We start from the raw sequence: 27,933 nt of genomic DNA on the forward strand, positions 1-27,933 counted from the left end.
TTCCTATGCTGCCTCCCCTGCCCTGACACATTTGAAGGGCCTCTTGAGACACCAGTGTTCAAAGCTCTTCTGTAGCTTTGGAGGACTAAGATGATTCTGAGCGGGGACCTTTTAGACTTCAAAAAAGGAAAGAAGAGTTTCCCAAGTGTTTTCTCCCTGTCTTTCCCTCTGTAGTCATTTCCATGCATGTCTTCCATTAACTGAGCCCCAGAGAGGATAAAGATTTCCAAGTTTTCCTGCCCACTTGGTGGCAGCATTGGTGATGGAAAAGCTGGAAAGCAGATACCATCATGGGAACTAGGCCGTGAGTTTCCCCTTCTACCTGACACGGCCATGATTCGCTCTATTTTTCCATTTTTCCCCAAAGCTAATGGTTCCCGGGAAGGAAGGTGGGGTACCCCTTGCTCCCAACCAGCCTGCCCACGGTGCCCAGGCTGGTGACCAGGAGAGACTGACAACCTACACCCCTTCTGATGGGGCCCACTGTGCTGCCACACCTTCCAGCAGGTGAGTTCACATCTTGGCTCTGCTGCTCTTCGGACCAGCCAGGGACCTGTCCTCCCCGATACATGTGCTTATTTGGTATCAGTAAAGAGTAGCTTTCAGCATTGGCTCAGGCTTGGCCTTTGAGGGGAAAATGTGGAATCCTTAAAATTCTCAATAAGAATCGTACTTTGCAGCTGATACGTGAGGAAGCTCTCCCTGGGCACTGCTGCTAACAGCAAGCATCGGGCTTGGTGCTTCTCACCCTCATCCAGTGAAGGTGTTTTTCAGATGTTTCTCTCTTACCCCAGGATTGACTCCCTTGGCATCCTCAGTGTTTTCTGAGACCAGAACAGGGCGTCGTTAACCATAACCCTGACATCGGGAGTCACAGTGTGTCTGTGGTGGTAGTTAGGATTGATCTTCTTTTTCTACTATGTTAATGCCTCATGGAGATCCTTTAGAAACAACTATTTTCCCTCACTAAAATTAAAAAAGAAAAAAAATCTTTTCTGATTGCAGAAGTGATAACAGTCTGTAAAATTCAAAATTTGAAGACATTGATTAGGTGGAAATAAAAGTCCTCATAATCCCACCCTGCAAAAATCACCACGGTTACCTCCTTTTAAAAGATGAGAGGATCTCAGAAGGGTTAAGCAATTTGCCTAAGAGAGCACTTAGCTCACAAAATGGCCAGACACAAGCCTAGCTCCTTGGATTGCAAAGCCTGGGCTTGCTCTTTCCATTACACTCGGAGTTCTGTGGGAAGCTGGGCCTGTCTTGACCTGCCCTTCCCTCCCTTAACTGGAAGGTCTCAGAGATAATGACGTTGATTGCCCCACCACATCTTAAACGAACTTTCAGATAATAGAAATTCCTGGGTTTTTTTTTCCATTCCCACAGTGGAGATGGAGGAGGGGGAGATTGTTTGGGAAGATCTTTCTGTGCCATCCATCAGGAAAAGTAATTACTTTCATTCCTGGCTCCCCAAACCTCCATCCTCTTATCCTTCCTCCTGTCAGAGAATCAAAGGAGGATCCTCTTGGTCATTTTACACTCTCGTTTTCTGAGCCTTGATTCCTGGGGTATGACTGGGAGTAACTTAAGACAGAGGACCCTGTGTAGGGGGTTCTTAAATGCTGGTCCTCCCTGCTGGCTGGAGTCTAGAGGCCACGTGGACTGCATAGTGTTCCCCATCTTGAGCCCCTGCTTTGAGGCTTTCCCATCCCCTGCTGCTTGAAGGTCTATGACTACTAGTCTGGCAGCGACAGTATGGGCCCCTGTTTCTGCTGCCTGGAGTCCCCCATCTTCCAGGACTCAGCCTCAGTCTAGAGGGAGGGAGTGGGAGCAGCCAAATTGAAAGTGTCCCTGGAACATCTGCTGAACAGAGGGATGCCTGGGGGCAGAGAGAAGGGAGGAAACATGGTGTGGAGCTTTAGATAGCAAAACAAAACAGGACAGGAAAAATCTAAAATCTTGAGGCTGGCTTTGTAATTAGATTAATATTAAAATTAGCTGCTTATGAGAGCTGCTTGCCTATATGTATGATTGCTAGATGCACGGTGATTGATGCTTAGCATTGGTATTACAGATTAAATTTTATGTAAGCTCTACACCGTTGTAACACCAAGTTTCAATTAACATATGCATAATTTTTAGCTTTTCCAGGAAATGCAGTCCTCTGCTCTCAATTCAAAAGGGAGGGTGACAGTGGCAGCCGCCAGACCTCATATTGACATTTCCAACATGTGTGAGCTGGTGGGGGGCAACTCCTGCCCTAGGCTGCAGCCTCACAAGTTGGTAGACTTATGGGGAACCAAGTAGGCTCTGCTATGGTTTGAGAATGAGAATCAACATTACCTTTCTCCTCCAGTGAGGATACTGAAACTGTGTCAAACAGCAGTGAGGGACGGGCCTCCCCCCATGATGTCTTGGAGACCATCTTTGTCCGGAAAGTGGGGGCTTTTGTCAACAAACCCATCAACCAGGTGATTTTTCTGCCCCTGCAACTCTGAGAATGTGTGAGCCCTTAGAGTGAGGTCTTACCTGGGATCTGTGGAACCACTGAAATCGCATGCGAAATTGTGTGTGTGTGTGAATATTTTGTGAAGAGGGTTAATAACCTGTGACATCCCTCCAGAAAAGTTAACTATTGTTCTGTGATCACATAGGAGAGGAGACCACGCCATTAGGTACAGACACGTTACACTGAAGTGGCATTGCCTCAGCCTAACTTGAAATAGGAAGTTCCTCTTCAGCTCTGCCAGTGAAAAGCAGTTGTTACTGAATTACTGTGGGTCCAGCTTCCAAAACTGAATTCCCAGGGTCCTGGGGAGCCCTCACCCCTGTTGATGCTGTGGGCACGCAGTGGGAGGCACGGGAGGTTGGAGAGGTCTCCAACAAGACAGGAACCTGAGGGATGGCATCGTCAGCTGAGGTGTGCAAACGTGCTGGACCCCCAGGTTTCTGGTGGGCTCTGAGGAAGCAGGCAAGCTGGGGGAAGGGGGACACTAATACTTTCTCCCATGTCTCTTCAGGTGACCCTGACCAGTTTGGACATACCCTTTGCCATGTTTGCTGCCAAGAATTTGGAACTGGAGGATGTGGATCCCATGGTGAGTCCACCATTGACTGAAGTTTGCAGTGAGATGGTGCCGTAGTCGTCATCCTTCCTGGGCGAGTCATTCACTATTCCTCCACAGACCATTAGCCGTGCTTCTTGGCTTTTGGTTTACAGCCAGTGCCCAGAACCAGCCCCTACCTCTGCCTTATTCTGAAACAGGTGAATCCTCCAGATTCCCCAGAGACTACATCTCCTCTTCAGGGCAGCCTGCACTCTGATGGCTCCAGTGGGGGCAGCAGTGGCAATACCCAGGATGACTTTGTCATGATCGACTTCGTAAGTTGCTGTCATCTTCCTTGACCTTTGCTGCTTCGGGGGCAATAAACCTGGAATTATCCGTTGCACTTGAATAGGACTTCAGGGATCAGATGGGTCGGTATAGGCAGAGGGAATGGGTGCTGGCTGTGCATCTTATGTGGGGAACCTGCCCTTACACCCTGCTTGGGGAGGCATTTGGAGGCCCATCAGCAGTAAGGCATTTTGTGCCATGTCTTTGATTGAAATTCAACTTGACATGGGATTTTCCAGTGGTAACTGCATAGGTTCTATTCATGAATGGATAGCCCCCAGCCCTTTTTTAAATGTTTTAATTTTTGGCCACATCGGGTCTTAGTTGTGGCACGCGGGATCTTTCGTTGCAGCACGCGGGCTTCTCTCTAGTTGTGGCGTGGGCTTAGCTGCCCCGTGGCATGTGGGATCTTAGTTCCCCGACCAGAGATCAAACCCGCATCCCCTGCATTGGAAGGCAGATTCTTAACCACTGGACTACCAGGGAAGTCCCTGGATAGCCCTTTTCCAAGGAGAGGAGCGTGAAGGAAGGAGACAAAAAACCAGGGGAGAGGGATGTCATCACCAGGCTTAATTCAGCTGCCCAGAAGAGAAAGGTGTAAAGATTTCTCTAAGATAAGCCTGGAGGAGCCTTTTCTTTGCTAATTACTGGAAGGAAAGAGGGTTGTTGATAGCTTACCCCCTCTGATTTTCCTCTGTGGTCCAAGGCAAGCTAAACTTGAGTCTGTCTTGTTTTTTAAGAAACCAGCTTTTTCTAAAGACGACATTCTTCCGATGGACTTGGGGACCTTCTATCGTGAATTTCAGAACCCCCCTCAGCTGAGCAGCCTCTCCATAGATATCGGGGCACAGTCCATGGCTGAGGACTTGGTATGGAAACCCCTTCCCCCACCCCACCTCATCCTCTGGCCTCCTTTCCTCCTTCGATGGTCATTCCTACTCCACAGGCCTGGAAATTTCTTCCTGTTACTCCTCCATGCCCACACCTCCCATCTTCCCTGTAACAGGACGGGGACTTTTAGACCATTACCTTCCTGGAATCACACTTGAGATTTGCATTGTGCCTGGCGGTCATTATCTCAGATTTGCTTGCGCTCGTTTCCTCCTTTTCTCGGCACTCTTGTCACGGCATTTCTCACACACGCCTGTTGTTGGTGCCTGATGTCTTCTGCTTGCTGATGCCACTAAGCCAGGCTGCTCCAACAGCTCTTGCCTTCCGCTGTTAAGGTTGCCAGGCAGATGACAATGGTACAGGGCAGAAGAAACAGAAGGTCCCCAGCATTGGTGTTCTTGCCCTTTCCTCGGAAAGATCGTTCCCTGGTTCTCGTGTTCAGCCAGATGTCCTGATACTGACTGTAATGACCACATCTCCGCTTAGGGTGTTTCCTATTTCCTGTCTCTGAAGGGCAGAGGAGTGCCCTGCACAGCCGCAAACTCAGGGTGCCCCATGCCACAAGATGTCAGGGTCCCTCTGCTTGAGGTGGGTATATCACCTCATGTGTCGAAATCAGAGGAATGGCTCTAGGAATAGGAATCTAGGTTTAGCTGCCCTTGATTTGCTTTAATCAGGTAAACATGCTCAGTAATAATAATACAGCAATAATGTCATTATTATTAACATTTATTGAAGCTTTCTAGGTGCCAAGCATTTTTTAAGTGCTTTACATGAATCTTCAATGACCCTAAGAGGTAGGTTTTCTTATTATCCCAGTTTACAGATGAGAAAAATGACACTGGGAGCAAATAACTTGCTGGTGGTTACACTGAGCTGGCAAAACAAGCTTTGACCCCTAAGAGTCTGGCTTCTGATTTTAGGCTTTTAACCATTGGCTCCCTGGCCTCTCATTTGAAGTTTGCCTGGAAGGAACCGGAGTCCAAAGGCTCAACGTGAGGCTGCAGCCAGTGCTGGCTGGTTGCCCCAGCCTCCCAAACCCGCCCGGGCATCTGGCCTGTCTGGGCTGCCTTGTAAGTCCTGTGGCACCAAGTATCTCGTGCCTATCAGGAAGTCTTCTGTGATGGCTGAGCTCTTCAAATGCAAATTCATCAGTGGAGACAGACCACCTGATTAGGACCAAATTTTAATTAATGGTTGATACCTGAGGGCAGTTAAACTTAACTCCTCATGGTTCTGTTTTTTTGTTTTCATTGTTCTCTCTCAACCCCATCTAACCCATCCCCTTCTCAGCTGATATAAAGATGCAGATTCCTAGGCCTCACCGTGGACCTGCCGGGTCAGAATCTCTTGGGAGTATGGCTGGGACTGCCTTGTTCATGTGCCCCCGGGGGATTCTGATGCCTGCCCAGCGCAGGCTGTGAAGAAATCATTTGTACACGTTCTGAATTTGTAGGGCTCTAAACCTACTGTGTTATTCTAATGTCAGTCTCATCTGTGCCAAAGATACTTCACGTTGAATTTCTCTGTGTCATCCCGTTGTTGGCATGGTCCTTTTCCATCTCATTGTGTGTGTGGCTGGCTTAGATTCCCTAGGCTGTTCTGTCCGCCTCCCCAGCCCCCACTAACCCCTGCTGGGCAAAGGCCCACTGGCCAGTGCCTGCTCAGTTGCTCCGCACTTTGCTCTCCAACCCAGCACTGCTGAGCCGGACTCTTTGCCATGCTCCCTTCAGCCCAGGGTGACAGCTGGCTTCAAGGCCCTACCTGAATAAGCAGCTTTTCTCTCCCCTCCCGGTACAGGACTCACTACCAGAGAAGCTGGCTGTGCACGAGAAGAATGTCCGAGAATTTGATGCCTTTGTAGAAACCCTGCAGTAAAAGTTGGTGTCCTCGAGTACCGGCAGCATCCCCTTTTTGTGGTCCCAGGAGACAGAGAGCCTCCCACTCGTCAGCTGCTCCCATCCCTTGCCCCGCTTCAAGCCAGGTGGAGGGGAGGCTGGTTCCCCCATGGGGACCCGGAAGTCCCTGCTCTTGCACTCCTGGAGACTCACGGCAGCAGTGGTAGCATTTGAGAGGACTCACCCTCTGACCTCCCTCTGCAGGGCCCTGTGCTTATACCGCCCTCAGCAGCTGCTTCACAAAGGCTGTCATCCCGCTCCTCCTACCGGCCCCCTGCCCCGGGTTTGCCCAGCAGCTGGCCCCTCGCCTGCCTGCTGTTGCCATCCACCATTCGACATTCCAGCTGGTGGCCCAGAGACTGGTGTGGAGGCAGAAAGAGGAAGGAGACAGTGCTAGGAGGAGGAAGGAAGGAAGCTCTCCTTCAAGGTCTTTCTCTGTTAGTTCTGGTATCTTCTTCCCCTCTCTCTCTCCCTCTCTCTGCCCCGTGCCTGTATTTTTGGCAGTATGGCAGGCTTCCTGCCCTAGGTGATGAGAACCCTAAAGTCAGCCATTCCCACCCTTGAAGGCTGTGCCAGCCCATCCGAGCAGCCCTGGCGGCTGCCTGTGCTCAGCTACATGGAAACAGAAGCCTCCCTCTCTAGGATTCTGTCATTGGAGTCACAGCAAAGGTTCTTCTCTTTCCTCTCCCTTCCCCTGTCATTGCTCCTTGGTTATAGAACCCAGTAAATATTTATTACTTTCAGAGAAATCAGATATTTTGTAGAAAAAACATGTTTGAGGTTAGACGTTTTCACTTGGGGAAGGTTGGAGGGCCTCTTCCTGGGGCAGCGCCTCCTCCTGTAGAGGTTCCTTGGATTTAGGTTGCTGCCCTGAGGATTTCCCTTCCCATGTGTATTTGGTGGGATCCAAGAATAGGGCTGGCTGAGGGCAGCAGAACCTCCCAGAATTGCTGCATTTGAACTGACATCACACTCTGCCTTGGACATGTACATATTCCTGGTGAGAACTTTGAATCTCCCAGCTTCCCCAGAGAGACTGAATCTGTTCTGGCAGCCCAGGAAGTCTTGGGTGCGAAATGTGATGACTCCCCAGAGTTGTGGCACGTGTAGTGCCCGAGGGGCGCTGTGGCCCCGGGGAAGGCCAGAGAGGCCCCTCCTCCTGGGGCATTGGTTCCTGATTCTCAGGGCTGGGTTATGGGCCTTTTCCTGCTAGGCCTAGCCACCACCTTTCTTTAACCCCAGGGTCTGTACACTGCCCTGAGGTTTATTAGTTGGATTGGTTCCTTGTTGAGAAACCAAAACTGGGCATTCAGGTGTTGTTACTTGAGTTAAGTCAAGGGCCCAGCCTCACCCACTGACCATCTGTTCCTCCCCGCCTAACTGATAGGCCCAACCCCGCTTCTCTGGCCCACCTCGGGTATTCATTGGCAGCAGCTGTTCTGCAGCAGAGCAGGTGGCCCTCAATTGCTTGTTAGCAAGTGCACGTGGCATTGTTTTCACCTACAAGGCTGATCTCAGGGCTGGGGTCAGCTCTGATGCTGCCTCAGTTGGGCTGAGCCCTGCCTCTGTGCACACATTCTCCAGTGTTTCCAGGGCTTCCCTGGTGGCGCAGTGGTTAAGAATCCGCCTGCCAATGCAGGGGACACGGGTTCGAGCCCTGGTCCGGGAAGATGCCACATGCTGCAGAGCAGCTAAGCCTGTGCGCCACAACTACTGAGCCTGTGCTCAAGGGCCCGCGAGCCACAACTACTGAAGCCCGTGCACCTAGGGTCCGTGCTCTGCAACAAGAGAAGCCACCGCAATGAGAAGCCCGTGCACCACAACGAAGAGTAGCCCCCGCTCGCTGCAACTAGAGAAAGCCCGCACACAACAACGAAGACCCGACGCAGCCAAAAATAAATAAATAAATAAATAAAATTAAAAAAAAAAAAAAAAAGTGTTTCCAGTAGTGGCGTCCAGCTGGCCATCCTGTCTCTGGGCCAGAGCACATCTGTGGCCTGCTAAACCAATCCAGGCTTACCCCCCAGGCCCCAGCACTGAGATGGGCGAAGGCCCTGGTAAGTTACTGATTGCCCCCCACTCCCCCACCTCATCCCAATATGTCAGCCGCTGCCCTCTTCCAAGGCCAAGCATGGAAAGGCCTGTTAGCCATTTGCCTCTTTGACGCCTAATTGTTGGCCTCTGCAGGCAGCAGCCTCTCTTCAGGACCCCATCAGTGAGAGGCCAGGGAGGCTGAGCCCTGACTTTGAGCTGAGCCTGGGAGGAGCAGAGCAACTGTCAAGGCCGGCCCTTGTCCCTCAGCCCTGTACAATGAAAGGTTTGAGCCCTCGACGGACCCGCACAGCACCCCCGGGACAGGGCTGGGACCAGTCATGTCTCCAGGTGGGAGAGCCCCTCCCGCTCCTCCAGCCTACTTTATTTGGAAATATTGAGCTATACTTTAAAATGTATTCAAGGGATTTCCAATAAACTTTTTCTGTACTTTATAGCCTCCTGTCCTGCAAGCTGTCGAAAAACCTAGCCCACTTCCTCCCACCACTGGGCAGCCCCGGGTCACCGACAGGCTCCGTGGAGGGAAGAGCGGTGCCATGTGAGGCACAGCAAGGTTTCAGAGCCATTCAGGCTGTTTGGAGTCCTGGGGCCTTGGGCTGGTCGGGAATTTTTTTTTTTTTTTTCCTGGCGGCACTGTGCAGCATGTGGGATCTTAGTTCACTGACCAGGGATCAAACCCAGGCCCCCTGCATTGGGAGTACGGAGTCTTAACCACTGGACCACCAGGGAAGTCCCAGGAAACCTCTTAGAGCCTCATTTTCCTTGGCTGTAATGTTTCCATTTCAAGGGTTGTGTGAGAGTATTCAGTGAGATAACATGTATGAAGTAGGCGTGCATGTGAGGTACGCCCATAGTAAAAACCTCAGAACGGGTAGGCCGTTATCTTCAGCTCTCTATCCTTCCTACGCAGCACAGCTCACCACTCACCCTGGGCAACAGCCTTTGGCTCAGAGGGAAAGACAAGTGACAGGTCCCTGCCATGCTTCCAGCAGAGGCCAAGCAGGGGGCGGGGGACTCCCCAGACCGCTGGGATATTTGCTGATCTGGTGTGAGGGGTTGTGGCTGAGCAAACCAGACAGAAGGGAAGGGACTGAGTGAAGTAAGTAGAAGTCCAGGTCCCATGCATGTTTGTTTAGCTGCCCTGATCTGACAAACAGCTCCTTCCTCCTGTTTCGCCTGCAGTGGCGGGAGGGAGTGGAAGGTAGAGCTGGTGTCCCAGAGGAAGAGGTGGTTCTAGAGACCGGAGACTGACAAACCCAGGCAAGTGCTGTCTTGGTTGTCTCCCATGCCCTTCAGGCCAGAAGCCACGCCCCAGGGCAGAAGAGGACTAGTTAGAAATTCTAGATTCAACCCAAACCTGGGGCTGAAAAGAATGGGCCCACCCACTGCTGCCGCTTTGGGCCCTGGGAGCCCTTGCTTGTTAGTGAACTGCATGTGACGCTGACCATGATACCTGACCACGCATCCAACTCCTGGGTCAGAAATGGTGGAAAGACTGTCGGAGTCCTCACCTTCAGGTAGGGGTCCCCCAAAAGCAAAGTGTTCAATTGCCCCTCATCTGATGGTATCCTACCCTTTTAAGCCATGTCACTACACTCTGCCCCCAGAGACCCACTGTTGCCAAGGCAGGGGTAAACTGGCTTTTGAATCACTCGGCAGAGGCCCTGCCAGGAGCCCAACCCAAGTAAACAGCTCTCCGTCTCCTGCTTCCCTGTCTTGTCATTTCTTTGGGTCACTGCCCTTCTGTTCTAAATAGTCACCCAGCTTAGAGCTGAGCAGAGCCAGGGAGACAGGCTGCCAGTGCCTTCTGTTCGAGCTACCTGGACGAAGGTCACAGTTGTGCAGGCGGACTGGCTTCCTGGAGCTCAGTGCCCGTGTTTATAACCATTGTCTTGATCCTGCAGCTTTGGCCCCGCTTCCTCATCCCCAACAAGCAATGAGGAGAAAAAAAGAACAGGCCTGCCTGAGGCCATCATAGCCTCCTGATTGCAGTCAGCAGGCAGGCAGCAGACAGCTGGAACTTGACCAGTGTGCCAAGTGGAATTCTGGCCTGCCCTCCCTGGGACAAACCATTTTAGTTTTTCAATTGTAGTGAAATACATGTAACGTAAAATTTACCACATTAACCTTTAAAGCAAAGCAAAACTGCTCGAAAGAGGAAAGCTGGATCTTTCATAGCCTCCACGTGACTAGGTGGCAGGTGGAAACAGCCAAGGCTCTCAGGCTGAGGGGCGGGGTGGGGAGGACCGGAATGGCTGGGAGATGAGGGTTCTACCCCTGGCTGCTGTACAAGGTTGGGACTATCACTTCATTCCTCTGTGAAATGACCATCGTTCTGGTTCCCACTGGGCACTCATTCTGTTATGTAGTGTATATGTTACGGTCGGCCCTCGCATCTGTGGGCTCCACACCCGAGAGTTCCCCCAACCTTGGATAGAAAAATATTTGGAAAAAAAAAATTCCAGGAAGTTCCAAAAAGCAGAACTTGAATTTGCTGCATGCTGGCAACTATTTACATGGCATTTCCATTGTATTAGGTATTATAAGTAATCTAGAGATGATGTAAAGAGAGGATGTGTGTAGGTTATGTTGCAAATACTACACCACTTGATAGAAGGGACTTGAGCATCCTTGGATTTTGGTGACGGGGTCAGGTGGCTGGAACCAGTCCCCCACACATAGGGACGACTGTGTGTCTGATCTTCAGAGAAATGAAGTAACAGTCTCGGACATGGGACCAGTTACATGACAATTACCAGTTAGAGCTGGTTGTGAGTGATGGAACTAGGATTCAAACCCTGGTCTCACTCTAAAGCTTGTGCTGTGGTCCACCACAGTCTGTTCTGTTTCGGGGAGAGAGGTCCTGGTTTTAGGATATAGCACTTGGTGGCCAGTTGGAATGTATAGGTGCAAAAAGGAAGGGGACTGTTCACACTTCTAAGCCTGGAATATGGTCAGAAAGCTGGCTTCATACCGGCTCACAAGTGAGCAGGATGAGGAAGGGGTCAGATTGACTGGGGAGGGGACTTCCTGAAGCCCTATCTGCTCTTCTTCCGCAGCCATACCACACCTCCCACCCAGTTATGAGCCTCCATGCCCACTTCCTTATCAGCCAGATGGGCAGTTTTCCATCTCCATTTTTATTGAAGTATAAAAAGTGCAAAGGTGAAATACATGATTGGTGCCAAGGAAGTCATTGTGAATGTGAATACTTGATTCACTGTACAAGTCCCCCCACCCCCAGGTAAAGACCAGTTGGGGGTGGATAGGGGAGAGACCAAATAGACCCACAAGGCTCCCCAGTAAATGGGGCTCTGAGCAACACCTGATACAAAGGAAGGCAGGCAGAAATCAGAAGCCTGGGCCTGGCCTGGAGACACAGGGACTGATAGCAGCCACACCAGGCCTTGGGACTCCTGACATGCTAGTGTCCTGGGAAAAGAGCCCAGTGAGGTCAGGCCCAGGCCACACCCGGCTCGCAGATGGGGCAGGACTGGTCAATGAGGACCGCCACAGTACAGGCTCTGGCCAGGGCTGCAGGAAGGTAGTTCACCAGGAAGGGACAGCTGGAAAGAGGGATATCCATCATCATCAGGGTCCAAGGGGAGGTTGCTAGAACTTACCTGGCAGGGGCCAATCTAATTAGCAAAATCTCTACCCAGCCCCTCCAGGAGTCCAAAACTGGAGGAAGGAGCCACCCCAGATCCTGAGGCACTGAATCACCCCTGGCCAGAGCAGGGACCGGTGTGACTCCACAACAGACATGCCTAAGGATCTGTCCAAGTAGGAAGGGAGGGGAGGCAAGGCATGGGGGGTGGAGTGGGCAGGGACTGGTTGTCAGTGGTCTGACCAGACACTAGGAGGCTCTCAGGGGTGAGTGGGGTGTCTATTTTGAATGGATGCTGGGACTCAGCCCTATCATCCAAGCTGCCAGTCCTGGCAGAACCAGGGGGCTAAGACACCCTGGGGGCAGTACCACTTGGGAAAGGCTGACCCAGGATGTGTGGAAGAGAAGGCAGACATAGGACTCCAGGCTGTCATTCGTTAACTGTGTAAATACCAGAGGCTGAGCCACCAGAGGGGAGGACAGGAACAGGGTGCTTGCAACCAGGCCTTCACCCAGACAGGGAGGAGTCACAGCAGGGCCAGCCCAGGCCAGCTCAGCCTTTCATTCCCCAGCAGTCAGGAAGGGGAGGACCAGCCCCAGCTACCATCCCAGCCGGCAGTGATTTTGGCATCTCCAGTTGCCAGGGGAAGAGGCAGGAGAAAGCAGGTAAGCAAGCTGTTGCTGGGCCCAGTCCTCCTGCCTGAAGAGCAAGGCCAGCTCTGCAGAGCCCGGCGGGAGCCAGGGATCCAAAGAGGCAGTGAGAGGTATAAGGCGAAGAAAAATGTCTTGTGGTTACAGCGAGGCCTCTGGGGCTGGTGAGGTGGGCTGGACAGGAGGGGAGGAGGAGCTGTCCAGTTGGCTGGCTCCAGCTTCTGTCTCCAGGGGGCTCACAGCCCCTTTCTGGGCAGGAGCCCTGGGCTCCCGTAAGGCTGAAGCCAAGAGGAAGAGTCCAAACCGGGGCTATCAGAGAAGGGGGCGGGTGGGGCAGGGGCTGGGCTCAGAGCCCCTTGGAGTCAGGGCTGAAACAGCTCCCCTTGATGATCCAGGAGGAACTTGGTGAAGGTATTGATGGGATTAATGGCCTTGAGGGTGATGGCAGCATCCTTGGCCCACAGCAGGTTAGGGCCGAAGACAACAGCCAGGTTAGTGTTGGTCATCTTGTTCTGGTCACAGAGGGCAGAAATCTGTGGAAGGAATCAGGGGGCTGCAGCAGGAAGCCACAGATGCCGCCTCCCACGCCTCGCAACCACGCCCAGGAGCAGCAGCCACGGCAACTCCTCCTCCCTCTCTCCTCCAGGTAAGCGGTAGAGGCCCAGGCCGAGGTCTCACCTGCACCAGGAAGGCAGTGAGGAAACGCAGCACCAGGTAGTTCTCCTCGGGCAGCATCTGGAAGGCCTGCAGCGTGGCCTCCACTCTCTGGCTCTCATCAATGTCTATGAGGAAGGGGGGCCCAGGTCACAGGGGCCCATGGCTGGACTGGTTCGGGAAGCCCTGTCATGAGGCTAGGGGGAAGACCCAACCAGACTTTCCTTGAAGGACAGGCCAAATCTGCCTGCTCTGAGTCCAGCTGCAACCCCACCCTGCAGAAGCTGGAGAAGGGGGAGAGGGGCACTCACTGAGGAAGCCCACAACGTGGGAGTAGAGGTCAAAGGTGAGCAGGGGCTCAGGAAGCTCCCGGAGGAAGGTCTTGAGAATGACCGCTGGCAGGTGCAACTCATTGTACTGGTCGAAGTCCACAGGCAGCCCTGGGGGTGGGGAGGGGAGGAGCTGGGCCGAGCCTGGAGACCAGCAGCCAATCCGGAGGCCAAGCAGGCCCCACAGCCTGACTTCACCCTTGGCCACAAGCCTCCTCCTCCCACTGGGACAGGGGGCACAGGGTCAGGCCATCTGGGGAGTGGGGCCCCCGAGCACACAGCACAGTTATTCCTCGCCTCTGAATGACCCTGAACCCAGGCTCCAGAAGCCTGACCTATGAGAAAGTAGGCCTGGGACAACCAGGCAGGAGTGAGACACATGTAATCATACCAAATGCCACAGAAAACTCACACACACACACGTGTGCGCACGCACGATCTGTACTGGCCCTCTGGGCTTCGACACACCCCTGGGCCCACTCACCCATGTTGTACTTCTGTTGCACTTCCCGTACAACTTGGGTGTTGGCCGACCTCCGGAAAATCCCCTCAGTGGTGAGAGCTGGGAAACAGTGGGGCCTGGTGAGTCTCAGAGCTCTGGGGCAACGTGCAGACTCCCCACCCATTCTGTGTCTTGGGGTCCTGGTCAGGGTCAGTGTGGGTGCTGGCGCACGTGGGACCTTGCCCAGCCCTGCCCAGCGGCTTCCCGAGGGGAGAGGGCTCCCTGGCACTCACCGTGGGCCTGTAGGTAGGCAACGGTCTCCCGCAGCACGAGCGGAATGGGCTCCTGCTCTGGGTTCTTCTCCCGGAGGCTGTGGGCACAACGCAGTGACGGGTTTGCAGTCCTCCTGGTCCCCAGGTGCCAGCCCCGCCCACCTTTCGCATACTCACTGCTGCAAGGAGACCCCGAACTGCTGGTTGGGCAGAGGGGGCCGTGGTGGCATGGGCTTGGGGGCTGTCGCAGGGCTCTTCTGGGTGGATTTGAGGAAGTCATCATACCTGGGGAAGCAGCGGGGAGGGTCAGGGCCCCTACCTGGTTCTGCAGTCACTATGGCAACTCTTTTTTTCAGGCACTTACTGTGCTATCTTACATGGATAACCTCATTCAGTCCTCCCACCAACCCAGCTTTACACAGAAGTGAAGACTTTAAAGAGATTCAGTTACAGAGCTTTTCAGTGACAGATACGGGATCTGGACTTGCTCTGTCTGACCCCATGTGCTGCCCCTTACTCATCACATCTGCTTCCCCTGTGTATCCTGGCACTGTCGAGGCTGCTTCTCCCCTTGGCCGGCACATCCTACCCCCACAAACATGATATATGTGGACAGTGTGCCCGGTGGGCACACACAGCCCCCACCGCGGTCTCACTTGAGCACTTGGCGAGGGATCCCCAGTTGCTCCAGCTTCACATGCTCGCTCAGCTCACTCAGGTAATTCACATAGAAGATCTTCTGCCCAAACTTGAAGCTGCCGATGGAAGAAAGGGTATGGGTCCAGGGTAGGCCCGCTTCAGCAGGCCTCCACTTTCTCCTCAGCAGCCCACCCAGATCAGACTGAGGCCTAGCCCCAAAGTGGTCGGTCCCCAGGATGCTTGGCTTCCTCAGGTATCTGCTTCACAGTTCAAGGGGAAGCACAAGAGACGAGTGCCCCGCCCTGGGCCCACTCACCTAATGATGGGCTTGAAGAGGATGAGCAGGGTCTTGATGAACATGGTGGGGTGCACGATGTACAGAGCCTTGATGTTCTTCTTGTACCTGCAGAGGCAGAACGGGGAACTCAGGAGTGGGCATGGTAGGAGAGGCACAGAGCTAAGCTCTTAATGTACAGTTACTGATTTGATGACTCATAGTAAGCCTTTGAGGTAAGTGCCATTGTTGCCCTATTTTACAGATTAGGAAACGGGCTCAGAGAGGTTAAGTAAGATGAAAGGTCACAGAGCGAGTAAGCAGAGAAACTGGGATTTAAGCCCAGGCCATTCCAACTTGAGACTCTTTGTGTTTAGTTTACCCAGGTAGGGGGGACCCGCCTCCCCTGGCATGGAATACGTTCCTGCCCAAGCAGAGGGCAGCCCAGAACCGGCAGAGCTGCTGGCCCCCGGGCCCTGGAGCTCCTCCGAGGCCCTAACCCACTTGCGGTCAAACTCCCGGTAGGCGTCCCGGAGCCAGCTGAGGGAGGGCTTGTTGTCGCTGGTCAGGCCATGGTGCAGGTAGAGCAGCGTGTAGTCACTCTCCACATACTGGTCCAGGGTGTGCTTCAGGTATCTGTAAGAGATGAGCCCCCCTCAGGCCGCCCTGTATGCAAATGGGGCCCCATTAAGACAGAACCAGTGCCCCAGGAATCCCCTCTCCTGCCCTGTCTGTTCTGGCTGCATCAGTCACCATGTTGGGGTGGAGGAGGAACGAGGTAGTGGCTGGGCTGCGTGGAGGAATAATAAGAACAGCAGCAGATCTCAGGTTTGAGCACTGACTAGGAGTCAGGAGACCAGGACTCTAACTGGAGCCATCTCACATACCTGCAGTAAAAATGGGAATAACATTTCACTCACAGGACTGCCCTGAGTCAACAGTAATGATGACAGTCACCATTTACCAGTATTAAAGCTTAGTGTCTACCAAGCACTTTGTATGCAATATCTCGTGCCTTCCTCATTATAATGGAGGCCAATACTATCCCCTTCTTACGAGCGAGGGCAGTGAGGCTGAGAGAGGTCAAGTGCTTCTCTGAGGTCACACAGCTTGTGGTGGAGACTGGAGGTGAACTAACTCCAAGTTTCGCCTTGTTGATCATGGGACAGCTCTGCCTTTTACACTCCCAGCGCTGTCTGTAGAACACTGTGCCCACGAAAGGGGATCAGGGTGGTCAGAGGGTCCCCTCCCCTGCTCCAGTCACTGGACGTTCTGTGGACCAAAGACCCACACCTCAAGTTCCCTATGCTCACAACACAATACCTACCACCCAACACAAACACACATACGGGTGTTGGGCCCACCTGAGGTGGAGAAGTACAAATTGAGTGAACATGAATTCCAGAAAGGGAGAGGAGCCCAGTGGAAAACCCTCTTTCTGGTTGGCCAACAGCTCCCAGGCCCCAGCAGGAACACCACTCCAGGCTGGGAGGCTGGGCATGCAGGAATGCTAAGGGCTTCCAAGGGGAGGAGGGAAAGGAGGGGAGGAGGGAAAGGAGGGGAGGAGGGAAAGGAGGGAAGGAGCCTTTTTTATTTTTTTTTAATGATTTGGAAAGCTTACAGTTATTAATTAGAAATCTGACGGCTTTTGTTTAAATTTATTTAATTAGTTAATTTATTTTTGGCTGTGTTGGGTCTTCAGTTTTGTGCGCTGGCTTTCTCTAGTTGCGGTGAGTGGGGGCTACTCTTCACTGTGGTGTGCGGGCTTCTCATTATGGGGGCTTTTCTTGTTGCGGAGCATGGGCTCTAGGCGTGCAGGCTTCAGTAGTTGTGGCTCACGGGCTCAGTAGTTGTGGCTCGTGGGCTTCAGCAGTTGTGGCACATGGGCTCAGTAGTTGTGGCTCACGGGCTCTACAGGGCAGGCTCAGTAGTTGTGGCGCACAGGCTTAGTTGCTCTGCGGCATGTGGGATCTTCCTGGACCAGGGCTCCAACCCGTGCCCCCTGCACTGGCAGGTGGATTCTTAACCACTGAGCCACCAGGGAAGCCCGGGAAGGAGCCTTGGGAAGTGCCCAAGGATGTGACTAAGTGCCCAGACACAACCTGACCTATCCCAGAGAGGCTAACCTAAACATTGGTCCATGGGTGCCAGCACTGGTGGACATGTGAGGTGTCTTATGCTGGATTTATTATCTTGATTCCCATCATTATCACTATACAGTAATTTACCCCTTACACACATTGAGCACTTTGCAGTTTGAAAAGAGCTGTCACATAAAAGAATGGCATTTTGCAACTATAAAATAGCAAAAGTTAGGGACTTCCTTGGTGGTCCAGCAGTTAAGACTCTGTGCTTCCACTGCAGGGGGCATGAGTTCGATCCCTGGTTGGGGAACTAAGATCCCGCATGCCACGCAAAAAATAAATAAAAATAAATAAATAAAATAGCAAAAGTTGTAGTGAAAATACACTCATCCTTTGATGAATGTTATGACCTTTTGGAGGTCAATAAAGTGATGTTTATCAGAAGCTATAAAATGTTCATACTCTGACCTGATAAAAATATGTCCAGGAATTTATCCCAAGGAACTAATCAAAGATGAACAGAAATGTTTTTGTAAAAGGCTGTTCATTATAGCCTGTTTTATAATGGGGGGAAAAAATGAGCAGCAAAGTAAGTGTCCAAGAACAGAATGTTGGTTAAATAAATCACAGGAGATCTATAAATAGAATACCTCACAGGATGTTTCTGCAGACAGAACCAATCTGTGAAGTTGGATGTGAGAACAGTGGTTACCCTTTGGGGTACTGCCTGGAAGAGCAAAGGGAAGTTTGTAGGTGTGGATGACATGGGTGTATTTCGTTTTTGAAAATTCATCAAGTAGTATACATAATGTGTTCACTTTTCTGGATACACATATGTCAAAATTTTTTGAAAGGATATCCTTGAAGAATGTTTAATGCTCAGAATATAAAAACATTATGTAAGATACAAAACTGACTATAGAGTTCTGTATATGTTATAGAAAAAAATGGGAAGTGAATACACTAAAATGTTAACAGTGGTTTTCTCTCTGGGTGGTGGGTTTATGGGAGACTTTATTTATTGCTGTATTTTTTCTTAATAGCTATCTACATTGTTCTACATTCTTGAAATCTGTGATACTTTACAAATGAATACAATGGCATTTCACAGGGCTCAGGAGAGACCTGACCCCAAGCACACAGCTAGTAGGAGGCAGAGTTGAAGTTTAACTGGTCTTCTGCATCCAAGCTTCAGGCACTTTCTATTTCAACCCCCCAGATCTGGCTGGACAGCTGGGAAAAGCCAGGTCTGAGATAATCTGACTGAAAATAAGATGACAGGACTGATGCATGATGAAAGCACCTCCCTGCCCGGCCAGGTGGTGGCGGGGAGATCCCACTGGGAAGGAGTGGAGGATGGACAGGATGGGTGACAGAGGGCTTCCCGAAGGAGATGAAGCCCCAGAGTGGAGGCAGCCTCGCTCAGCACGCTCTCTCCTGAAAGCTGGGTGCTTTCCCATCCACCTCCTCTGACCTCCTCCCACTCAGCCCATAATCTGGCCAGGAGTCTGTCACCTGCCTTGTCAGATGCTGTGACAATAAACCCAGAAAGGGGGACAGGTGACTCAGCCACCCTCAGGCTGGGCTTCTTGGCCTGTTCCTGGCTGGGCCACATGACGGGCCTGGAGAAGGCTCTGCCTGCCTGCACGGTGGAGGAGCAGTGGGAGGAGGGCTCAGGAGACCAGAGAGAAAGCATTCACACAAAGCTGGAGAGACTCGGGCCTGGCCCTGGCTCACAGGACTGCACGGGCTCTGCAGTCAGGCCCTCCCCTTCTGTTGCTGTAGCCCCGGACTGTCCCCACCCCCACACCAGCCCCTCCGCACACACAACCATTCAGGATCCCAAAGAGCTGGTAAGGGCGGGGCAGACATTTGCAATTGCAGCAAGTGCTTTAAAGTGTCAGGAAAGGAGTGCAAGATGGAAACTGTACACACACTGAGGAGCCTCAGGAGGAAGTCAGTTATGGCTCTGCCTCCAGGGATCCCGCACCTGCTGTGGACCCAGCACTGGCCTAGTGGTGGCTCAACGATGAACACTTATCAGAACACAGTCTGTCAAACTCCTGCTTTCAGTCAGCCTTTGGACTTGCATCAGATTTCTAGACCAAACAGCTATTACCTGTATTTAGCTATTAGAACCTGGATAGGTACAGAAGTTGTTGGCACCAGATTTGGCACAAAATAACACTAATTATTCATGTAAATGATGAACAACCGCAACTGCCTCAGAAGTGCACCATATCGTTATCATAATCAGTCCTCACATTTGGACAGTATTTTACTTTTCAAAGCATTTTCAAATGCAGTATCTCACTCCTATGAGGACCAAGGGCTGTATTATTATTCCCCAAGAAGAGTGAAGAAAAAGAGGTAAAGAGATGAACACACTTTCCAAGGTCACACAGATGGTTTCCAGGACTAGAAACCAGTTCTGACACCTAGCCCAGTGCTCCCAATATCCCTCAGGAGAAGAGGGGAGGCCTTGAGGGAGGTGGCTTGGTACCCCCGGGGCAGGAAGGGACAGTAAGGAAAATGGCTCCAGGCTGTAGTGGGGATCTGAGCACGGGTTCCATCACTTCCCCATGGGTACTCACCCCAGGAGCTTGCTATGGTCCAGCTGGTGGCTCGGGGGCATTCGGCAGGCACTAAACACAATGATCTTCCGCCCATACTTGTCATCTCCTAGGTGTGGAGAAAGGTGGAGCACAGTGGGTGAACAATAAGCCAAGAGAAGTCAGGTGAGGATCTGAAAGGGGCCAGGCCTGGAGACTGTACCATTTAGCGTTGGGGCCAGAGTGGCCCATGCGGACAGACCTCTGGGCAGGTGCCTGCACTCAAGGGTGTGTCACTGAAGAAAGAGGGACAGGTGGTCTCAGGGCTACAGAGCTGGGGCACTAAAAAATAACATGACTTCTTAAAAAGTCATGCCTGGCACCAACAACCCAAATGTCCATCAATGGATGAGTAGATGAAGAAAATGTGGTGTATCCATGCAATGGACTATTGGCTATAAAAAGGAATGGAGTACTGATACACGCTACATTGTGAATGAACCTTGAAAACATGATGCTAAGTGAAAGAAGCTGGACATAAAAGGCTACATATTGTTTGGTTCCATTTATATGAGCTATATAGGTAAATCTGTAACAAAAGAAAGCAAATTAGTGGTTATAGGTGCTGGGAGGAAGGGAGAATAGGGATTGATGCTTATGGTTATGGGGGTTGGTATGGGTGAAACTATGGATGAAATGGATGAAATGATGGAACTAGATAGAGGTGGTGGTTGTTCAACATTGTGAATGTACTAACTACCACCAAAGTATACACTTTAAAATGGTTAATTTTTTTTTTTTGGCTGTGTTGGGTCTTTGTTGCTGTGCACGGGCTTTCTCTGGTTGCGGTGAGCGGGGGCTACTCTTCGTTGCGGTGCGCAGGCTTCTTATTGTGGTGGCTTCTCTTGTTGCGGAGCATGGGTTCTAGGCGCGCGGGCTTCAGTAGTTGTGGCACGCAGGCTCAGTAGTTGTGGCTCACGGACTCTAGAGCACAGGCTCAGTAGTTGTGGCACACGGGCTTAGTTGCTCCGTGGCATGTGGGATCTTCCCAGGCCAGGGCTTGAACCCGTGTCCCCTGCATTGGCAGGCGGATTCTTAACCACTGCACCACCAGGGAAGCCCCTAAAATGGTTAATTTTATGTTATATAAATTTCACCATAACTAAGAAAACAAAAAAAGTCACACCCGCCAAAGCAACTGTTATCTTGCCATACATCATCTTAAAACTCCATACCTATTCCAGAAGCATCTCCTGTGAGCAGCCTGTATTTGAAAAACTTCTTGAAGGTACCTTCTCAGAAAGCCTGAGGCCAATGAGGAAATCAGTCTGATTACTTAACAGTCATGTCTTGTTTTTGACTACTAACAACACTTTCTGATTTTACTGCCAGAATTATTTGCCACAGTTGATTGACCTCCGGACATTTCTAAAAATCATTCCTTTCTCATTAAGGATATTCTAAAAAACATGGAGTAGAGAGGAGTTTGTAACACTTTGGGAAGGTGCTCATTTGAGTGTAACCACTGAGGGATGTCTGTCCAAAACTAGTCACTATTTCATGGTCTGACCATCTGGCTTTGTCATGAAGCTGGGGAGCTCCTGAGACATATGCCACAGCCTCCCAAGGTGAGATGCTCTTCCAGGGTCAGTGTGAACCAGAGACTCTAAGCACAGCTCGATGGGGACAAGGCCTGGTCCCCACTCCCCCATGTCCCAGGGCCCTTCCCTTTATCTTTACCCTCACACCTCTCCAGAGTCATTCTTGCCTAATCCCCACTGCTTCAGAGGCAAATAAAAAGACCACTTACACAGCCCACACAGTCTGTCCTCCTTCCACCTCTGAGGATTCAGGGATTCCCCAACAACTTGCTGAGTGTCTTCTCCATGTTAAATAAACCATGATCCTGATGATCCTTCTTGGTCAGTGAGTGACTTAACCCAGGACTCAGTGCTTTTCCAAAGTGGTTGCCAAGGCTCTGACCCTTTTCTCAAGGGCTGGGGCAAGACTCATTGGAGGGGCTGAGGAAGGCTTCTGGAATGTGGGCAGCATGGCCCCAGTCCCTGCTGGTGGCCCAGCCTGGTGCTCTGGCCTGAGCTATTGCCTCACTCCCAGCAGTCTCCCACTGTGTCCAGCCTCTGGATCAACCCCTCCAGTGATTCCATCTCCACCCAGAACACTGCCTAGTCTCTGCTGGCCCTAGCCAAAGGTCCTAGCCAGGACCCTCCAAGAATTTCCTGGGTCAGGGTCTGAGGCCTGGCCCACCAAGCCCAGAGAGAGGCTCCATTCTCCTTTCTAAACTGCCCCAGCTTCTAGCCTTGGAGAATTAGAAACATCTACCCGCCCTTGACTCTCCTGCCTCGACTCCTTTCTTCCTGAACCCCACCCCAAGCTGTATAAAAGCCCCTTAGAAAGGCTCACAGGACTTTGAGGCTTGGCCCCACCAACCCCCTCTGCAGGCTCACACCATGCACACCTTTGGCCCAGTCTGCAGCAGGTGGCTTTAGCCTCTGTCTCTCATGCCAGACAGACTTCCTCTAGGCAATTCTGCTCCCCTCCTCTAGGCTAACTCCTTTGAATCCTTAAGACTCATCCCAGGCATAATCTCCCAGAAGCCTGTGTCCCCTCCTCCTCCCCGCAGGCAGGTTAGCTGTCCCGTTTCATAGCTCCCAGCATGAACCATCACCCGTCTCTGTCACAACACTGACTCTCCTGTATAACTATTTATGTGTCTGTCTCCTCTAGTGGCTGTGAGCAGCTCAAAGACAGGGACTGTCTTGTCCATCTTTAAATGTCCAGATGGTCCAGAGCCCAGCAACGTGGCAGGTATTCAATAAACGCTGGTAGCCTGTCACAGGTCGGCATTACATGGTATGCACGGTTCTATTTCTGAGTTTGCTCACCATGTTATCTGGGATATGAGACTGCTTTGGACAGCTTCCCAAAGCCTGGGGCAGAATTTCTCCAGACTTAACAAGCAGAGAACCCTCTGCAGGTATGTCTGAGGAGGAGACGGTGCAGCTCCATCCAGCAGCAGGTCTATTTTGAAAGACCAGGTGTCACCTGTTCCCCTCCACACCCTGGACCAGATCCTGAGGTGCTGGGTTCCTTCCAGGCCAGTTGGGGGTGGCTCTGTGGCCTGCTCTGATTCACTTCCCATAGGCTTTGACAGAAGAAAGAGCAGACTGGCAGTGGGCAGGGATGAAGGGTTAGACTGCCCAGCCCACCCTCGTGGACAATCTGGAGCTTCAGAAACCCCTGGGCCTTCTATTATGAGCCTTTGGGGCGGAGGGACATCATCTGTCTACTCCCCTCTAAGCAGAGGAAACGCCCAGGGTATAGCGGAAAATGCTGGGAGGAGCATGGAGGATTCTAAAAGATTCTCTTCATCACTGCCCTCCAACAGTAAGGCAGCCCTCATTGGCCGGCAGATTTGAGGACTTAGGCAGAGCAGAAAGTCTGAGCTCACAAGGCTCTGGTATTTAAAGAGGGGTAACTGGTTAAGCAAGCAACTGAGGTGAGAGGCCAGAGGCCTGTAGTTCCACCGCTCAGCTGCCCCAGCAACTTGTAAACAGGAACTTGGGTTCTCAACCAGGTTTCCATCAATGGGCATCCACCAATGTCATGATGTTATATAAAAAATATTACAAGCACGTGCACGTGTTTTCTGGAGAAGAGGTCCACACCTTTCATATTTTCAAGGAGGACTCCTGACCAGTTTCAAGAACTGCTTCCCTGGACTGTATGCTCCTTGAAGGAGGGAATGTGCATTGTTCCTCAATGAATCCTCAATGCTGGGGACTTCCCTGGTGGTCCAGTGGTTAAGAATCCACCTTCCAACGCAGGGGATGTGGGTTCGATCCCTGGTCGGGGAACTAAGATCCCACATGTCACTGGGCAACTAAGCCCATGCGCCACAACTACTGAGCTCGCGCACCTCAACTAGAGAGCCTGCATGCCACAAACTACACAGCCCACGTGCTCTGGAGCCCATGCGCCACAACTAGAGAGAAGCCCACGCGCCTCAATGAAAGATCCCGCGTGCTTCAACTAAGACCTGACGCAGGCATAAATAAATATTAAAAAAAAAAAATCCTCAGTGCTGAGTACTGGACTTGTTCCCAAAGTAGGTGTTTTATAAATGCATGCCAAGTAAAGTCAGGATGGGGATGGGGGACAAAGGAGGGGGCTCAGAGAGGGACTGGATGGCAAGACTCCCAGACTAGCAAAGAACAAGACATGGTCAACCCCAGGGCTTAGCCCGTCCTCTCCTCCCTGGAGTGGAGTCCCACTGCCCAAGTCCTTGAGTGGCTCGGGCATTTGCCAGCAGGCAGGGTAATGGCTCCTACAAGAAGCATGTGTATAAAGGCCTGGGAGTCCCCTCCTCATCTCAGAAGATTCAAACAGATTTACCCTGGAAAAAGAAGGGAAAGAAGGAGCTGGCAGCACTGGTGGCTCCAGAGCACTGAGGGAGAGGGCTCAAAAAGGAGGCACAGCGTTTGTTGAAAGCACCAGGAAAAGACCAGCCGCCAGAGAATGAAACCTCTGCATTCCCAAGATACGGATCAGGAACTTCCCAGGGGAACCTGGGTATTAATCAGCAACAGAGCAGCTCCTCCAGCAGGCGTTCTGGGACCCGCCAGACCAGCACCCTCCCGTGACCTGAGAGCAGGCCAACCAAGGAGATGGGAGGTGGGGGGCTGGGGCACATTGGTTAAAATGTGAAATTGTCAGGAATAGTGCAAGCCAGCTGACATCATCGTTGGTGGCCAGAAATCTGCTATTTGTAGTTAGAAATTGCACATGTTACAAATAATAGCCTTTTCTTTTTTTTCTTTCTGGAGGGCAGACTATTAAACCTTTACCAGCACACCACTGGAAAGAACCCATGTGGACCAGTCAGGTTTGACCGTGGAGCATGACAGCTACTGCCAGCAAGGGAGAACAGAGGCTACGGAGGAGTTGGGGACATAACACACCCTTCCTTCCAACGTGGGCTCTTTCTCTGGTTTCCAAGGCCAGGAAACTGGCCTCCCAGGAAGTCACCATAGCCTCATCAAACAACTTTTGCTCTGGCAGTGCCAATCCAAACTCTTCTCAGCAGTCAGAGAGGCACACACATGGGGGACACCCCACCAGAGGGGCCCTGAGCCAGCACTCGAGCCCGGCCATTGCTTACAGCCAGCCCCACGACCCCCATGGACAAGACCCCCCCTCCCCTGGAGCTCCTTTCCCTTTGGGCTCTGGATGTGTGGGCTCCCCACACAGTCCCCACCCTGTCAAACCTCCCATAAATCCCCTGCTATTTCCAGCTCCCAAGTACCGCCAGCTCCCAGCTCCCAGCTCCCTGGAGTGGGGCTGCAATTAAGCTGGATCCACCTGGCCTCCACCAAGAGCCCTTCTTGATCCACAGCCCAGAGAGGCCAAGCACAGAGAGCCAGGGACACACCTACACACCTACCTGGCTGGGCCCCCTCAGGCTCATCGCACCCTGGAGAGACAGAAACATATTGCAGCTCTGCTTGCAGGGGTCACCTGGTGGGGATGGGGGCAGTCTTCCCTGCTCTGCCTTGTGACTTGGCCACATAGCCAGGAGGATGTCAGCAGAGAGACTCCTTCACATCAGACATCCCCATGCCCCAGTCAGGTCCATCTCTAGGAGTGAGGAAAGTTCTGAGCCTTCAGGTGACTCTGCTGTACTCATGGCAGGACCAGGCCAAAAAAGAACTCTCAGCCTTGCTTCTGTAGGGGTGACAGAGGCCATAGCCAAGTCCTCCAATCCAGACCAGGGCAGGCATCAGGAACACAGATGTCAAGGAAACACCTTGACATTAGGAACAACCCTCTCAACTGCCCCATCCCTCCCTGAGCACAGCATTCAGGAGAGACGGAGCTCCCTGCTGCTTCCCTATGGCCGAATGCCTCCAGGGCCCCCTCAGCCAGCACCACTCAGGGTTCCAGGGGCCACAAGCTACCTGGCTCTCCTTGCCCACCCCAATGCCTCAGGGCAGGGCCGTGCTGCCATCCTTGCTTACAGCTGAAGAAGAGACAAAGGATCCTACAATTCCAATTTCTTCGTCTAGCACTAGGACCCTATAGGCAGAAACCAGGTCATCAACATCTCTGCTACCTCGGTTGCTCCTGGAGGCTTCTGGGTCCTGCATTATGAACAGGAGGGCGGGAGCTCACTGAGGCCAAGACCCAAGGGGGGCTCTGCGCTCATTCGTAGCAGGGTAGCACATCTGCAGGGAACCTGATGCTCCAGGAGTCATGTGCCTCCTAACTTCTGGAAGGAGGCTCTGCCATTCTAGACTTCCTTGGAGGTACGGTTTCCCCGGAGGGACTGGCACCTCCCTGCTCCCCAATAACTGATGGGGAAGAAAAGCTGACCTGAGGGCAAAGGGAAGGGAGTTGAATGAACACTTATTGAGGGCCAACTACGTTCTGGCTGTGGGCTAGGTCCTGATATACGTTCACCATTGTCATCCTCTCAGCAATCCTGTGAGGAAGGAATGGGCTCAGACTGCAGAGCGAGAAATCAAACCCAGGGCTTTCACAGTGCCTCCCACACGCCATCTGCCAGTGGAGATGCTGAGGTCACAGGTCAGGATGTGGTTGCAGGTGAACAGACCAAGTGGCCATCACAATCAAGTCTGTATTTTTAATGAATGACACATGGAGCCTCAATAGCCCCAGGGTCAGGGGTCAGAGCGGCCCCTCCCCTGCAGCCCCTTCCCCTAAGGCAGGAGGGCCTGGCTTCCTTAAGCCAGGGATGCAGACTGTGAGGGAAAAGGTGCAAGGCTGGGTGTGCTCACCTGCCACCTCCACAATCTGGTGCCGGGCAATGTCGTAGTAAGGGTCATCCCACTTCAGGTGTGTGACAGGTTCCGGGGAGCTGCTTTTGGAGTCATCTGAGGAACACAGCAAAATCAGGGGATCATCTGGGGGTCTGGCATAATTTTCTCCCTGAGATTCATGCTCTTTGGCCCTCCTCCCAGTAAGGCTTGTGCTCCCAGCCCCACCCTGGGGCTGGTCTGTTTGCCCACATCCTGTCCTCCTGGGGTCTTCCACAGGAAGGGGGTCTTCCCTTCTCAGGTGCTTATGGCTGCTGAGATCCAGCCGTACCCACCTGACTTGGGAAAGTCGGGCATTTCGTCTGAGGGCCAGTTCTTCTCATCAATGGAGGCTAGCTTCAGCTGGTTCAGAGCCTGGCTGGCGTCATCCAAAGTCAGGTCGTCCTGCAGCTCTGAGAGCGGGTCCATGGCCGAGCCTCTGCCCCACAGCTTCACGCTGCAGAACCTGAAGAGAACCCTGGGGGACAGGAGGGAGTTGGCAGGTCAGTGACACAATCTTTTCACCCATAACTTCTACAGCAAGCCCTCCTGCTCCCACTCTTTCCTCCTCTGAGCTCCCTTGTCCCTGTTCCTCAACACTCCTCATCCCTGCCAAGAGCTCCATGTAGCTCCTCCTGGCTTTCCTGGCTCCACACTTTTCTGGCATGGTGCCAGAAAAGGCAGCTGGGGCACAGGATGGCACAACTCAGTGCCTGCCTTCAGGCCCTCCAGCTGCATAAGGAAGAGTGGTGCCAGGCCCTGCACTGCCCACCACCCAGCTGGTTCAGTCGAGCAGTCCCAACTGCAGAGGTTCAAGGGCCATGCCCCTCTCCTCCAGGGTCATAGAGCACAGAAGCTTCCCAGGCCCCAGCAGTGATGGGGAAGAGATATTGCAAGAATCTAAGGAGCACAGGGCTGCTCCAAACCCCTGCCTGAAAAAGGTCAGCTGTGGCCCTGGCTACTCCATCCGTCACTCCTGCCCCAGGGAAGATGAGGTAGCCAGAGACCATAAGACCTAAAAAAGAAAGGCCATGGCCAAGGGGCCCAGCTGGGTTTGCCCCAGGACAGGAATGAGGAGCAGGAAATGGAATCTTCCTGCCAGTCACTGTGACAATCTGGAGGCTCCCAAGCCCAATCTACTCTGGGGGGAGCTCCTGACACTAGTTTCAAGGTGGGAAAGATCAAGAGACCACCTTAAGGACAGGGGGGTACAGGTGGGCAAGGAGGAAGCCCATGACACCCAGAGTCCAGAGATCCAGGAGGTGGAAAACAGAACAACAGCTGTTGCATGCGGGGAGGGAGAGGAGCCAACTCTGCAACTGGGTTTGCCCAGGTCTGGGGTGTGGCCTCATGGATGTGG

At 52.3% G+C, this 27,933-nt stretch overlaps 2 protein-coding genes across 9 annotated transcripts in view; one reads left to right on the plus strand and one right to left on the minus strand.

Moving 5' to 3' along the window:
• The window catches only part of ATG13 (autophagy related 13), a 23,346-nt gene extending 17,182 nt beyond the window's left edge, over positions 1 to 6,164 (plus strand). For 5 of the 7 annotated variants that reach the window (XM_065882573.1, XM_065882574.1, XM_065882575.1 and 2 more), the window contains 6 exons: positions 368 to 507; positions 2,357 to 2,471; positions 3,021 to 3,098; positions 3,266 to 3,382; positions 4,136 to 4,264; positions 6,087 to 6,164. In XM_065882573.1, coding sequence (XP_065738645.1) covers positions 368 to 507; positions 2,357 to 2,471; positions 3,021 to 3,098; positions 3,266 to 3,382; positions 4,136 to 4,264; positions 6,087 to 6,164 — 657 coding nt within the window. The remainder of the gene's footprint in view (positions 1 to 367; positions 508 to 2,356; positions 2,472 to 3,020; positions 3,099 to 3,265; positions 3,383 to 4,135; positions 4,265 to 6,086) is intronic. The other 2 variants (XM_065882577.1, XM_065882580.1) reach the window with 1 other exon arrangement.
• Positions 3,518 to 27,930, minus strand: ARHGAP1 (Rho GTPase activating protein 1). Of its 2 annotated transcripts, none has more exons than XM_065882582.1 (13): positions 26,870 to 27,002; positions 26,556 to 26,651; positions 19,783 to 19,870; positions 15,609 to 15,740; positions 15,147 to 15,233; positions 14,848 to 14,946; positions 14,369 to 14,476; positions 14,213 to 14,289; positions 13,962 to 14,039; positions 13,460 to 13,588; positions 13,173 to 13,276; positions 12,870 to 13,027; positions 3,518 to 3,530 (listed from the first exon to the last, which is right to left on the minus strand). In XM_065882582.1, exons 1-13 carry the CDS (start codon positions 27,000 to 27,002, stop codon positions 3,518 to 3,520), a joined length of 1,302 nt encoding a protein of 433 aa, XP_065738654.1. The 2 variants fall into 2 exon arrangements, with proteins under 2 accessions (XP_065738654.1, XP_065738653.1); XM_065882581.1 differs by lacking the exon at positions 3,518 to 3,530 and adding an exon at positions 27,814 to 27,930 and having other exon boundaries at positions 11,359 to 13,027; positions 26,870 to 27,051.
• Between the last annotated feature and the right edge of the window lie 3 nt (positions 27,931 to 27,933).

Source organism: Phocoena phocoena, chromosome 8, assembly GCF_963924675.1.
Source record: "Phocoena phocoena chromosome 8, mPhoPho1.1, whole genome shotgun sequence".
NCBI lineage: Eukaryota > Metazoa > Chordata > Mammalia > Artiodactyla > Phocoenidae > Phocoena > Phocoena phocoena.

Excerpts from the sequence above, each read along its gene's own strand:
- ARHGAP1 (XM_065882581.1), bottom strand. The coding sequence starts at position 27,863 with ATGCAACAGCTGTTGTTCTGTTTTCCACCTCCTGGATCTCTGGACTCT. Across the intron at positions 14,477-14,847 it reads ATCCCTCGCCAAGTGCTCAA|GTATGATGACTTCCTCAAAT; the intron begins GTGAGACCGCGG and ends CTGCTTCCCCAG. Across the intron at positions 14,040-14,212 it reads TGCCTACCTACAGGCCCACG|CTCTCACCACTGAGGGGATT; the intron begins GTGAGTGCCAGG and ends ACTGTTTCCCAG.